This window comes from Haliotis rubra, unplaced genomic scaffold, assembly GCF_003918875.1.
Source record: "Haliotis rubra isolate DU_JTF1 unplaced genomic scaffold, ASM391887v1 Scf195, whole genome shotgun sequence".
In the NCBI taxonomy this organism is placed as follows: Eukaryota; Metazoa; Mollusca; class Gastropoda; order Lepetellida; family Haliotidae; genus Haliotis; species Haliotis rubra.
The window spans coordinates 72360-86556 of NW_025765947.1; the positions used below are offsets into that span (position 1 = coordinate 72360).

Below are 14197 nucleotides of genomic sequence, written 5' to 3' on the forward strand. Positions count from 1 at the left end.
GAATTCAAGTTATCATAATCATGACAGTGTGTGGGGTTTGTCCAGGTTGTCTTGTATTTCACTTATAGGTGAATGAATAAAATTACAAAGGATTTTATAACAATGAGTTATAATATTATTAAATTGGAATAACTTTGAATTAAAGAAGAAGGGGACTTTTGAAAATTGGGCAAATAATATTTCAATTTTACTAATTATTTGCCACAGGTACCTGGATTATTAGGTAGCCATGGATCAACAATCTGCATGGGTAATGTTACCTGAGGGTGTCAGGGTGTTATACCCTTATTCCCTAGGCAATCTGTCTAGCCACTCTGGTTCAGGGGATTATGTAGCTAAGATGGATAGTCAAAGATAAGTCCGGTATGGTGTTCAAGTCCTGTTTATTTTAGCATGAATTCTTTCACAAAGGTCCTCAGATATTTCCTAGCTTTCCTGGTTTACATGCAACACAGATTCACAAATCTCCTGGAAGAACTTGTTGGTTTCTTGTACAACTCCTAAAGTTACAATTTCCTCTGAGCCATTCTCTTAATATACAGACAGAACCTCTCAAGTCAACAGTGGGGCCCAAAGTCACCTTGGTTCCCCCCGGAAAGTGGGAAAACTCTTCTTTGACAATTTTAGGCTCCTCCCCCCGAAATAATGTCCTACCTCATACAAAAATGACTCATATCCAATCTTGATAATTAGTTACTTTCATTAGTCCCTTTCGGAGACTTTTTTTGGTACCATCAATTTCTTCCAGTGATAAAATGACTTTGCTAGTTATCCTTAAGCCATCCATCACCCAAACGTTGACATATCTAACTAATATCTAATAGACTGGTAGGCGCCAGAAGATACTTAATCAAATCATTTCAGTTCCTATGCATGCCCCTTTATTGACAAACTGACCAAACTAACCATCTGTATCCCAAATGTCCATCCACCCAATTGTAGGAACACCAGTTTGAACGTTTCACCCTCATTTATGTCAGTTCAGAGAAATTGTTATTCCCCAAGAAAAGTGAATCAATAAGAGTTCAGTTAGCTTGGTCAATGCACTTTCCCAGTACATTCACCCTTCTTAACTTGACTTCAAATTTTCCTTAAATATTTATAAAATGTATATAATGTTTTCAACTCTAAATATCCTGGTTATACAAAGAATACTTACAGCTAGTGGGAGCAGATGAGGTAGACGGGCCAGATCCACCTTCTGTGATGTCACATGGTGTTGCCAATGTCCGCAATGTGGCAGCACAGGAATCAAGAACCTTCTTTGCACAATCCATTGTGTCACCCGAGGTTGCCTTTTTCTGCACTGTGACATCACTTGGATCATCGGCCTTCCGTTTTCGATCCATCTTGTTTCAGTTTTCAAGTCAATAAAAGGTTGACCCTAAAACAAAACACAACAGATGTAGTTTTCTTTTACAATGCATGTAAGATTAAATATGTAATAAATACTGACTGCTCAAATTGTAATTTTTAATATTTGGTAAATATATTTATTCACTGATTGAAACTAGTTTCACTAATTAAAGTACTTGGAAGTTAGTTAGTAGCTGAAGGTAAGTAACACTTTGAAAATGACATTAACCTTCATTTCATAGTCAACAACACTCCTCAATAATCATTTCAAAAACAAAACAATTTATTTTTATTTCAACCACTGACCTTGACAAACATTGGCTTATAACGAGTCAAGACTTTTCTTGAGCAAACTTGTTAAAGATGATATCTTGTTAAATGATATCTTGAGGCAAAGGGGGTACTGTCTTCCAAGGATCTGCAATTTGCTTTGCAGAGTTACATCCCTTTGGCACACCAGAAACCTATGACAGTTTTGTGGGTTGAAATCCTGGTTCACACAGAACATTGTCAGCGCCACATTTGTGATCGTATGGTTTCACCAAAGTGGTAGATGTAGGAATCACTTCATACTTTCTTCCTACATTTAGCAACCACATCCTCGTATAACTGGAACACTGTTCAAAGAGGACTTAAACCCAACTCCCTCACTCACTCATATATCACAGTAATGGCTACCTGTGACCTGTTCAAGTGTCCTAAAAATATCAAACCAAATTCAAATTATATGTGAAGGTTATCATCAAGGCAATTAACTACAGGATAACATGAACATCAGTGTCACATTTCCATTGATCTTCACCTCAAACTTCAGGAAATAGTGAATTCATACATTTTAGTACAAGGGGTATGAGGATCTTGTTATATTTTGGCGCTTGATATAAACAGTGTAAAACTCCAGCTTTTCACATCCCTACCAATAATACACCCATGAAGGTATGGGTTGGAATTGATCTTCAGTAACCCATGCTTCTCGTAAAAGGCAAGTAACGGGATCGGATGGTCAGGCTTGCTGGCTTGGTTGACACATGTCATCGATTCCCAATTGCGCACATTGATTCTCATGCTGTTGATCACTGGATTGTCTGGTCCAGACTCCATTATTTACAGACCGCTGCCATATAGCAATATTGCTGAGTGTGGTGTAAAATAAACTGACTCACATCCCTACCTATAGATGTGCCTAATGCATTATTAATTATTGCTATATGAATGCCTTATGGCCTCCCAAATTCTCTCTCACTTATGCATATATCCACAGTAATGGCTACCAGGAATCACGACATGGCTCAAGTGTCCTAAAAAATCATCAAAACAAGTTCAAATTAAAAATATGTGAAGGTTGTTATTAAGGCAATAATCTACAGGATAACATGAACATCAGTGATCTTTATCTCTAACTTCAGAAAATACTGAATTCAGGTGAGTAAGAGGATCTCATTATATTTTGCACATAAGTGTGAAACTTCACATTCCTATCAATAATACAATTACTTGAGTTCACTTGAGAGCACAAATGTAAGACAAAGCTTTCTGGACCTGCTTTACCTGAACTGTTTTGAATAAGTGAGTTTTGTTTATTCCACTTTTAGCAATATTTCAGCAATATGACAGCAAAGGACACACCTGATTTGGGGCTTCACACACACTGTACCCATATCGACAATCAAACCGAATTATTCTGCGCACGGCGAATAACACATTAACCACTAGGCTATCCCTCTACCCTTGAACTGTTTCAAACAATTTATAAACATTTCATTTCAGCACATTTGGAAGAAATGAATTTCTAGGATATTCTATAAGTCTGAATTTGATCAACCAGTTCTTTTACCTTTGAATGTTACATTTGATTCAAATTTTGTGACTTTCAACATCACTTTTGATGTATTTGTTAAAATGAGACATTTCTCATATGATTACCGAATGTAACCTGTTCTCATTAGCAATGATTAGTCTGTATTCTTTCCAGATCTTTACTGACAGAATCTGGCCATGGCATTTACATGTACCTCCTCTTGCTTAGTCTAACAATAACACAGATATGTATATATATGCCGTTGTGAGCCTATGACACACACTTGGGGCAGCACATGGTCAGATGCAAGTTTGAAGTAAGTCAAGAGCTGTGATGGGGTTTAACATTGTTGTATCTTGATTACTGGACCCTTTCACTGCACTTAGCAAAGTAACATGTGTTATATTTGGAATTACGCTTTCTTAGAAAGTACAAATTCTACTACTTTTCAGTTTCAGTCCCATTCGGGATTTGAATCCACAAGCTCAGAATAAGGCACCAAATCACTAGTGTGAGTCAGTGCGTGAGTGACTTTAGTATTGTGACACTTTTAGCAATATTTCAGCAGTATCACTGCAGGGGACACGAAAAATGGGCTTCACACACTGTACCCATGTGGGAATCAAACCCAGGCCTTCGACATGATGAGCGAACACTTTAACCTCTAGGCTACCCCACTGCCACCCAAATCACTAGTACATAAAATGCTAGTACATGTAATTTGGTGCCTAATGTGGGGGGAGAATTCCAATCCTCAGTGAAATTTAACCCCAAAAGTACTAGAAATTATGTATTTATAGTTTACAAAGAAAGTGCAGACACAAATACAACACTTTACATTTGACAGCTTTCTAAAACCCATTGTGTATTCATGGTACTTGGCCACAGGCGATCGATGCATGGGATACGCCCCTTATACTACTATAGTTCCTATAGTAGTATAAGGGGCGTATCCCATTGATCGATCGCCTGTGCACTTGGCTACAGTTAGAAATCACCTGGACAAGTTTACGCAGATGTATTTCGGGAAAAAAGTCAACTCATTAATTAAGTAATATGCCAAATTCCTACAAATATAATATCCTATAGTTATACATTACCCAAATGGGAGATCTCAATTCACCGCCATTAAAGGTCACATGCAACGTAAAACACAACTTTGCAGATTCTGATACCTTTCGGTATGGACTTACCGAAACAAAGCGTCAAAAATGCAAATTCAAGTTATAAAGTTGAAAAATAACGCGATGAAAAAAAAGGGCGAAATCGGAGTTCAAACGTTTCACTAATTTTCCCCAGACTTTTCTGGGAATACGGAGTTTCAACAGCTGGCTGTGCTCATAGCACGTCTTGCGAAAGTGAAATAGGTTACAGTAACTTGGAGGCGGGCTGTCTGGTGAATACTCTGTGAAGGCTTTGCGTGAGCTGGTTTCCTAATGTTTGTTGATATCTCACGAAGCGGCGTTTTGTATGTTATGACAGTAAATAAACTGTTTATATCATTTCATTTGTCTATTTCACCACCACACGTTCTTCTTACAGAGTCACTTTTTCAGTTCGATACTTAAAAGCATTATTTAGAGTTGACACAATTTCTAACTGTGATATAGATATGTCGTTGTCACAGACAAAACTCAATGTCTTGTTTTATTGACACCAGTGTGTCTCTGCCTGCCTGTCTGCTAATGACAATATTCAATACACAACTCGCGATCACTGACCACATGCAATTTGAACTTAACACCAATCAGGCTATACACCATAAACAAAGCGCGATTGATTTATGGCCCGAGTTAGGTCTCTGTCACATTATGTAATTACACAGACAGGCAGGTGTGATACTTGAACACATGACATGTTATGATGTCTGTTGATTGCAAAATGTTATACACAAAAATGAGCATGTATTTACAAAACCCAACTTTCTATATATACACACACAATGACCGTGAAGGCGGCATCTGCTAATGAACCAGCCGTTACACTTGAGTGCACACCCACCCGCTCTGACTGGGTTCGGTATCCCGGCTGCTTCGTTTCCAGGGAGGTAAACCCAAGTACAAAATATTGCACTTTTGATTTGCGATTATACGCTTATAAATTTGTTTATTTGTTTTTTTCATAATCAGCAATGCATATTATATGTCATGAAGAAGTGATAATTGTGTTTTAATTATGTTTGATTTTTTGGTTGCATGTGACCTTTAAACTTCCGTGTTTAGAACTTTCTGGGGTGGGGTTTCTATATTTCTATCATATTGCTAACTCACACCAAGTTGTTTGATATATCTAAAATCTTAGCCTTCTCTTGATTTGTATCGAAAATGTATCCATGGAAATTTTTTATTAGCTAAAACCATCAGAGTTCAACGTATATATACGTATGCTTAGCATATGAAAGCGAAACCACAATCAACTTTTCATTTTAAAATGGAATGATTTGAGCAAACAATAAATAAACATGTTTCTACGACAATATACCTGAGAACCGAGTTTGTCACTTTCAATATGAGGCCACAGTATTTGTCCAAGGAGTCTATATAAGACATTTATACAGATTCCCTGATTCAGCCAAATCTGTCTGTGGTCCGCCTGTCAAAGGGAAATCCCCTTTTCTCCGTCAATACTCGCACTGTTACGTGAAGGGGCGAAGTTCGCCGAGGGCCGCACTGAAAACGCATTCGTAACTACTCGCCTATTTCCGTGACCTTACAAGCCCATTCGTAACTACTCGCCTCTTTCGAGTCATTCCGGCAAGCCGGATGGCGTCTCGTACCCCTCTCGTGGCCATGTTTTCGACTGGGCCCTATCCTGGGCTATCTAAGCGCAAACGGGCATGTAGATGAAAATAGTCTATAGTACTGTACTACTGTCGGTAATAGAAAAAAACTGTTTTTCGGCTCTTACTCTATATCCCCTAAAATTTACACAACTGCAAATATCATATGTCGAAATAACCCACTTCGGCCTAACTTGGCATTCACTGATTCAGTGGGATGCGTAATAGCAGGGATACTCTACAACATAATAGAATCTCCCTGGTAATAGGATATCCAGAAAAGCATTTTTACTCGTAAAATCGGACAAAACTTTGAAAAAACACGAAAAGCTGCTGATAACAATAGATCAGACTATAGATCGCAATTAGGTCGCTCAGCCAGGTGTGACGACGGACCGTCGACTCACCTGGCATGAAATGCATGTGCTGCCTACAGGCGCCCAAGGGGTCATCTCAAAGATATTTGGTGCTTTTTCATGTGTGTTGACTATGCCTCTTCTATTGATTAACAGCTTAAGTGTCTTTCTTTCATAAAGTTTATGTTGAGATATGTAAAAGAGTATGATACCTGATAACCATAGAAACGCATCGTATTAAATGTCTCAAAATACATACGTGGCATGACCACCCGATCGCGAAGATCGACAGGGCTGGATATTATTTGTAAATTGTTATGACATGCCGTGAACTTCCCAAGTATAACTGCCCTATCGTATCTTAGATGATATCTCTATCCCCAAGCCCGACCCCAACCATCGTATGCGACACCCGACCAGGTTTTGCTTTTGAGATGAACCCACCTATCTGTTTCTTTTTTTAGTGACATTGAGACTCCATGGTAGCTACATCCTTAATAGTTTCAGCATGAAAGTTATTATTTTTTTACGCCAGCTATCGCGTCTATAATGAAGCTACGTCTAATTTCAAATTCGTCACTTAAAAAGTGTCCTTTATAATACAATATCGTCGCACACTAATTTGCATACAGCCATGGTCTGTTCCAAATAATTCGTTTTGGACTTAGAAAAAAATCGCATTGCTCATTTCTGCAGTAATCTCTCCCCAGTTAAGTCCTTTTCTACGTTTCTTGTGTCCCTATCATTAAGACTGTAGTTAGGCTGAACTTAGTTTAAGAGATATTTCACACTTGCACATATCAACTCCATAAATTGTAGAGATAAATGAGAAAATATACAGTTTTTTTCTATTTCCGACAGTACTATAGTACTATTACAAAGGAAAGATAACTCTGAATTTCCAAACATGGCTCACAGAATATCCCACATTCCGTGGGCAAAACAGCAGGAGTCATTCGGACTCATTCCCTTTGTAAATATGTTTCACTAAAATTCAGTGTTTAAAGTTTCTGATCCTTTAGCTCAAAGTTTAAGTTTAAATTATGCTTTGCATAGTTTAGCGAAGTTTCAAAGTTCAACGGTGCCGCCATTTGCATGCTTCAAATGTGTTTTACTACGCGTGATTTGATTGGTTTGCCACGATTCTTGGCAATTATGGCGTACGATAGGGGTACGAGTCTTCTTGTAGGTCACGGAAAGAGGCGAGTAGTTACGAATGCTTACAAGCCATACGGCTTGCCGAAATGACACAAGTTATGATAACAATAATAATTCATTTATATAGCGCCTAGTATCCATCTGACTACTTACTCCCTGGAAGCTGTAATCAGAATCTGATTATTATTATCCCGGATAACCAAAGCTGCCTGTGAGGCGCTATAAGGTTAATAGTCACATGACTTATCTTACCGGGTACCCATTTTGTGCTGGGTGAACAGAGGCAGTCTTGAACCAACTCATTTGCCTGAGGTGAGACCACGTGTATCACGTGTGCTTTGCTGTGGGGCCGGACTGAAGTCCTAGAAACTCTCAGAAGCTGCTAAACATCCAATAGTTACGAATGACTGAAACGATCGCCCAGTTCCGCTGAAAGATGTTTCGCAAGTTGGTGTTGCCTTCCATGTGGCCCGTATAGCAAGCCGTTTTCACATTTATTAAGAAAATACTGACATCTTGAAATATTGTCAAGATATCTTGAATGAAAACAGATACATCTTGAATTGAATTGAGAACATTTTGAAGTGAATTAAAGATATCTTGAATGAATTGGCTCATATATAGAATAGATAGTTGAGTTGAGTTGGGCTTTACGTCACATCGGCATTATTCCAGCCATATAGTGACGAGAACAAGTCTGCATTAATATACATTGTAAGTAGGGGTGTCGCGATACGCGAATGTATCGATGCATCGATACATTTTTACTGACGATACGATACGCGATACATGCTTACGTGTATCGATTCCTATTTTAAAACTTTATCGATTTAAATTTTAATGCTATATCCATCTCCTTCAAAGTCTTGGTAGTAAATTTATACGAGACGGCTCCGATAAATAGATGTAGCTAGCTTTTTACTTAAAAAAATAGGTTGGAAACTAACAGCTTTTGTGATTGGCTAAACTATTTTGATGGACCAATCAGCGAGCGCCTACGTTGCCGGTAAGGTAATGCTATGAAAATGCGCGAAAATTATGTATCGCGATACGTATCGTATCGTGACCTTAAAATCGTGATACGTATCGTATCGTGAGATTGGTGTATCGTGACACCCCTAATTGTAAGTACAAAGTGGTTTCGTTTCAAAGACACACATTCATTACATTGTCATTTTGGAAAAGCAGGTAAATTCGTTAGTGACATTACACAGTTACAATTTATGATATAGATCACCTTCCCTCAGGTAGTATCAGATGAGCGCTCACGCTGGAGAACAGATCTTTCAGATTGGTTGCGTGATAATGCGAGTCCCTTGCAGATGTAAACTCCACACAGTCAAGCAGAATATGCTTGACGGTGAAAGCCTCATCGCAGGAGAGACATATGGGGGGTCCACCCCCATCCGTTTTTAGCAGATAGTCATGTGTAAATCGACTGTGGCCAATACGAAATACGACATCGTCGTAAAATTACTTCATCACGTCTTGACTGGCAACCGATTGTTGGCTTCAATTCATGGAGTTTGTTTCTTCCTACTTGAGTGTCCCACCTTTTTTGCATCAGGTCCCAAGTATAGCTTCTGATAGTGGGTTTGAAATCACTGTACGGGATTAGCAGTGGAGATAGGGGCTTTTCAAGAGCTGCTTTTGCTGCAGCATCGGCCTTAGTGTTACCTGCTATGCCGACGTGACCCGGCAACCAGCAAAGGACGATGTCATATTGGCCAGTAGAAAGGTCGTTGTACAGTTCTAATATGTCCTGGATGATTGGGTGACTTGAAGTCACGTTTAGAAGTGCTTGAAGGCAGGATAATGAATCTGTAAAAACGATGAAGTTTTTGGAATGATTTTGCTGTTGAATGTAGGTCAAAGTTATAGATATCTGCGGTAAAATTAATTATATCCCGAAATGAATTAAGGATATGATGAAACATATCAATTATATCTTGAAAAGACTGACTGACTGACTGAGTTAGCAATTTAGCAATATTCCAGCAACATCACGGCGGGGAACACCAGAAATGGGCTTCACACATTGACCCATGTTGGGATTCGAACCAGGGTCTTCGGCGTGACGAGCCAACGCTTTAAGCACGAGGCTACCCCACCGCCCCATCTTGAAAAGAATTGCTGATAGCATAAACTGGATTAATGATATCAGAATAAAGATATACACAAATTCAAGTTTTTAATGATATCCGTAATTCAGTTCCCGATATCCTGCAATTAAATACAGATATTTTTAATTAATAACTGATAGCTTGAATTGTTGCTTTTATTAAAGAATTTTGATTAATAAAAAGATATCTTCCAATGCGTCCGTCTTTAAGTACTGTGGGTAATGTTTCTAATCAGAGCGGTATGCCAGACGGTGTGTGCGTGTGTCTCTCTTCTTTTAAGTTTTCTTTCAGTTAAACAAGAGGCACCTATTGATCATCACCCCGTGTAGATCCAATATGGCCGGAAGAGACAACCAACTTGAACTCCATTGGGTCAGACTCGCTCAGTTGTTAATCTACTACCGTCTTATAGCTGCGTTACTGTAGCATTATATAACAAAGACACGAGTGAGTACAGTTGGTATATAGTCCAGGGTAGAGGCCACCAAACCTTGATCATAATGACAAGCCATCACCATGCATTTGGTGTAGTCCAGCGTAGAGACCACTTAATGTTGATCACAGTTATAAGTCATCACCATGCATTTGGTCTAGTCCAGCGTAGAGACCACTTAATGTTGATCACAGTTATAAGTCATCACCATGCTTTTGATATAGTCCAGCGTAGAGGCCACTTAATGTTGATCACAGCTATAAGTCATCACCATGCTTTTGGTATAGTCCAGCGTAGAGGCCACTTAATGTTGATCACAGCTATAAATCATCACCATGCTTTTGGTATAGTCCAGCGTAGAGGCCACTTAATGTTGATCACAGCTATAAGTCATCACCATGCTTTTGATATAGTCCGGCGTAGAGGCCACTTAATGTTGATCACAGCTATAAGTCATCACCATGCTTTTGGTATAGTCCAGCGTAGAGACCACCACATGGCCTGTACCTGTTATGCTGGTAACACCACCTATATATATGTGTGTGTGAAAAGAAAACAATAAGCATAACAATATTCCAGCAATATCACGGCAGGGACACCAGAAATGGGCGATACACATTGTACCCATGTGGGTAGTCAAACCAGGGTCTTCGGTGTGACGAGCGAACGCATTAACCACTAGGCTACCCACAATCCCTTATCAATAAGGTATACACAAAGAAGCAAACATGACTATATCATACAAACAACCAGTTTACCCTTTGACGTTGTCCTCTGTGCCGAATGTTTACTTCATTACACACACGTATGAAAGGTTTCGTAGATGACACTGAACTGAAATGAACGTGATTCAATATACATCCAGGCTCTGACGGTGGTTGACAGTTAGGGTACAAACATATCTACATTTTAAAGATGGAATGGTTAATCCTATATTAGTTTTGAAGATTTTGAAGTATTTGACATATAAACCTTTTGAATATTTTACAGAATTATTTCAATGTCAGTTTGTATTACGAAATGTCCGGAGTCAGATTTTCCGTTTTCTGTATTGATAACATCCTTGATATCTCCAGGGTGTACGTTACGATAACTCTGCACGATACCCTGGATGCATCTACGTAGAGTGATCGTAACGTATACCCTGGAGATATCGAGGATGTATTGATCAGTGAAGTTGTTAATTCATGTGATATGGTTCGTTGTTTAACGACGCACTCAGAAATGTCCCAGCTATTATGGCGGCGGTCTGTAAATTATATGGACCAGGCAATCCAGTGATCAACATCATGAACATCGATCTACGCAATTGGGATACGGTGACATGTGTCACGATCCCGTTAGTCGCCTTCTATGACAAGCATGGGTTGCTGAAGACCAATTCTAACCTGGATCTTCACGGGTACATAAGAGCTCTGGGAGATCTGTAATCGCCAGATATATTTGAGTCATTTCTATAACTTTGGTGCCGGTTCTTACTTCAGATAATGTCGTAGATTAAGGAAACTGTGCCACGTATAGACTACTGCAACGGACTGTTGATCGGCCTCAGCAAACACAATATCTCCAGACTACAGAAAGTACAGAATACAGCTGCAAGAATTATTTCTCTGAAGACTAAATCTGATCACATCTCTCCTGTTCTCAAATCCTTACATTGGCTGCCTATTCAACAGAGAATCAACTTCAAACTTCACTGCATCACTTTCAGCTGTCTCCACAATCAAGCTCCAGAATATCTCACTGAACTCATCACAGAATACATTTCATCAAGATCACTTCGGTCCCAGAATCAGTACCTACTACAAGTTCCCAAATTCCACCTAGTTTCGAATGGGAAAGGGGCTTTCTCCTATGTTGCACCAACTCTTTGGAACTCTTTACCTTTAGAAATCAAATTCTGTGAATCTCTCTCAACCTTCAAGTCAGAAGTTGAAACACACCTGTTTCAAAGTGCCTATGACCGAATCTTTTACTCAATTCTTTTCAGCGCATTGAGCATTCATAAGGGTGTGGACATTTGCGCTTTATAAGTGACATTGTGTTTACAGATTAAAGATTGTATGCAGCAGAGAGGGTTCGGGTGATCCTGGCACAGTCAGGCTGGTAAGGCTCATCATCAACCCAGGGCCCTTGCCCCCTCTACACGCAGCCCAGACAGCAATGGGACTTCTCCCAGGAAACACTACCTAGTCGAACCCACCAAGAACTTTCCGGAGAATATGAAGGCTCCCAAACACTGCAGCCTTCTGCATTACCCAGAGTGTCAGAAGGGCTGTGCTCCCGGTGGAGAACCCGGGCACTCTCCTGATCTGCGCCAAGAGATCAGGAGGTACCAAACCAAGGGCACCGAGAACAATGGGAAGCCTGGCGACAGTGTACTTGGGATGCAAGCGAGACATTTCAAAGGCGAGGTCCACATATTTATCATGCTTTTCCTGAATCTTGCCAATCACATTGGTGTCAAAAGGGACAGAAAATTATTATGTTTTACAGATTAAAGATAATATGCAGCAGAGAGGGTTCGGGTGATCCTGGCACAGTCAGGCTGGTTAGGCTCATCATCAGCTCAGGGCCCTTGCCCCCTCTACACGCAGCCCAGACAGCGAATGGGACTTCTCCCAGGAAACACTGCCCAGTCGAACCCACAGTTACTGCATGGCTGAGCCATTGTTGGTTAAAAATGAGTGTTTGCACTTAAGATAGATGGGTGTTTAAAACTGACTGATGGTCACTGTAATGTCCAAGTTGTAAAACTGACTGATGGTCACTGTAATGTCCAAGTTGTCAAACTGACTGATGGTCACTGTAATGTCCAAGTTGTCAAACTGACTGATGGTCACTGTAATGTCCAAGTTGTAAAACTGACTGATGGTCACTGTAATGTCCAAGTTGTCAAACTGACTGATGGTCACTGTAATGTCCAAGTTGTAAAACCGACTGATGGTCACTGTAATGTCCAAGTTGTAAAACCGACTGATGGTCACTGTAATGTCCAAGTTGTAAAACCGACTGATGGTCACTGTAATGTCCAAGTTGTAAAACCGACTGATGGTCACTGTAATGTCCAAGTTGTAAAACCGACTGATGGTCACTGTAATGTCCAAGTTGTCAAACTGACTGATGGTCACTGTAATGTCCAAGTTGTAAAACCGACTGATGGTCACTGTAATGTCCAAGTTGTCAAACTGACTGATGGTCACTGTAATGTCCAAGTTGTCAAACTGACTGATGGTCACTGTAATGTCCAAGTTGTCAAACTGACTGATGGTCACTGTAATGTCCAAGTTGTCAAACTGACTGATGGTCACTGTAATGTCCAAGTTGTCAAAACTGACTGATGGTCACTGTAATGTCCAAGTTGTCAAACTGACTGATGGTCACTGTAATGTCCAAGTTGTCAAACTGACTGATGGTCACTGTAATGTCCAAGTTGTAAAACCGACTGATGGTCACTGTAATGTCCAAGTTGTCAAACTGACTGATGGTTACTGTAATGTCCAAGTTGTCAAACTGACTGATGGTCACTGTAATGTCCAAGTTGTAAAACTGACTGATGGTCACTGTAATGTCCAAGTTGTCAAACTGACTGATGGTCACTGTAATGTCCAAGTTGTAAAACTGACTGATGGTCACTGTAATGTCCAAGTTGTAAAACTGACTGATGGTCACTGTAATGTCCAAGTTGTAAAACTGACTGATGGTCACTGTAATGTCCAAGTTGTAAAACTGACTAATGGTCACTGTAATGTCCAAGTTGTCAAACTGACTGATGGTCACTGTAATGTCCAAGTTGTAAAACTGACTGATGGTCACTGTAATGTCCAAGTTGTAAAACTGACTGATGGTCACTGTAATGTCCAAGTTGTAAAACTGACTGATGGTCACTGTAATGTCCAAGTTGTAAAACTGACTGATGGTCACTGTAATGTCCAAGTTGTAAAACCGACTGATGGTCACTGTAATGTCCAAGCTGTAAAACTGACTGATGGTCACTGTAATGTCCAAGTTGTAAAACGGAACATGACAAAAAAATTCTCAAAGTTATAGACATGTCACAAAAAGGCCAAGAAGACTTATGTCGAAGCACAAGACTTATTACCATTGGTCACCCTACTGTATACTTAAACCAGTTTCTTTCTATAACGAAATGTTCTTTCTGTACAAGGAATAAATATGGGGAATGTTGTAACC

General features: G+C 39.7%; 1 protein-coding gene across 1 annotated transcript in view; it reads right to left on the reverse strand.

Moving 5' to 3' along the window:
• LOC124274867 (serine/threonine-protein phosphatase 6 regulatory ankyrin repeat subunit A-like) overlaps nucleotides 1–5766 on the reverse strand; it is a 32889-nt gene extending 27123 nt beyond the window's left edge. Inside the window, exons 1-2 of the mRNA XM_046710239.1 lie at nucleotides 5636–5766; nucleotides 1160–1384 (exon numbers count right to left, since the gene is read on the reverse strand). Coding sequence (XP_046566195.1) covers nucleotides 1160–1349 — 190 coding nt within the window. The 5' untranslated portion in view covers nucleotides 1350–1384; nucleotides 5636–5766. The remainder of the gene's footprint in view (nucleotides 1–1159; nucleotides 1385–5635) is intronic.
• Between the last annotated feature and the right edge of the window lie 8431 nt (nucleotides 5767–14197).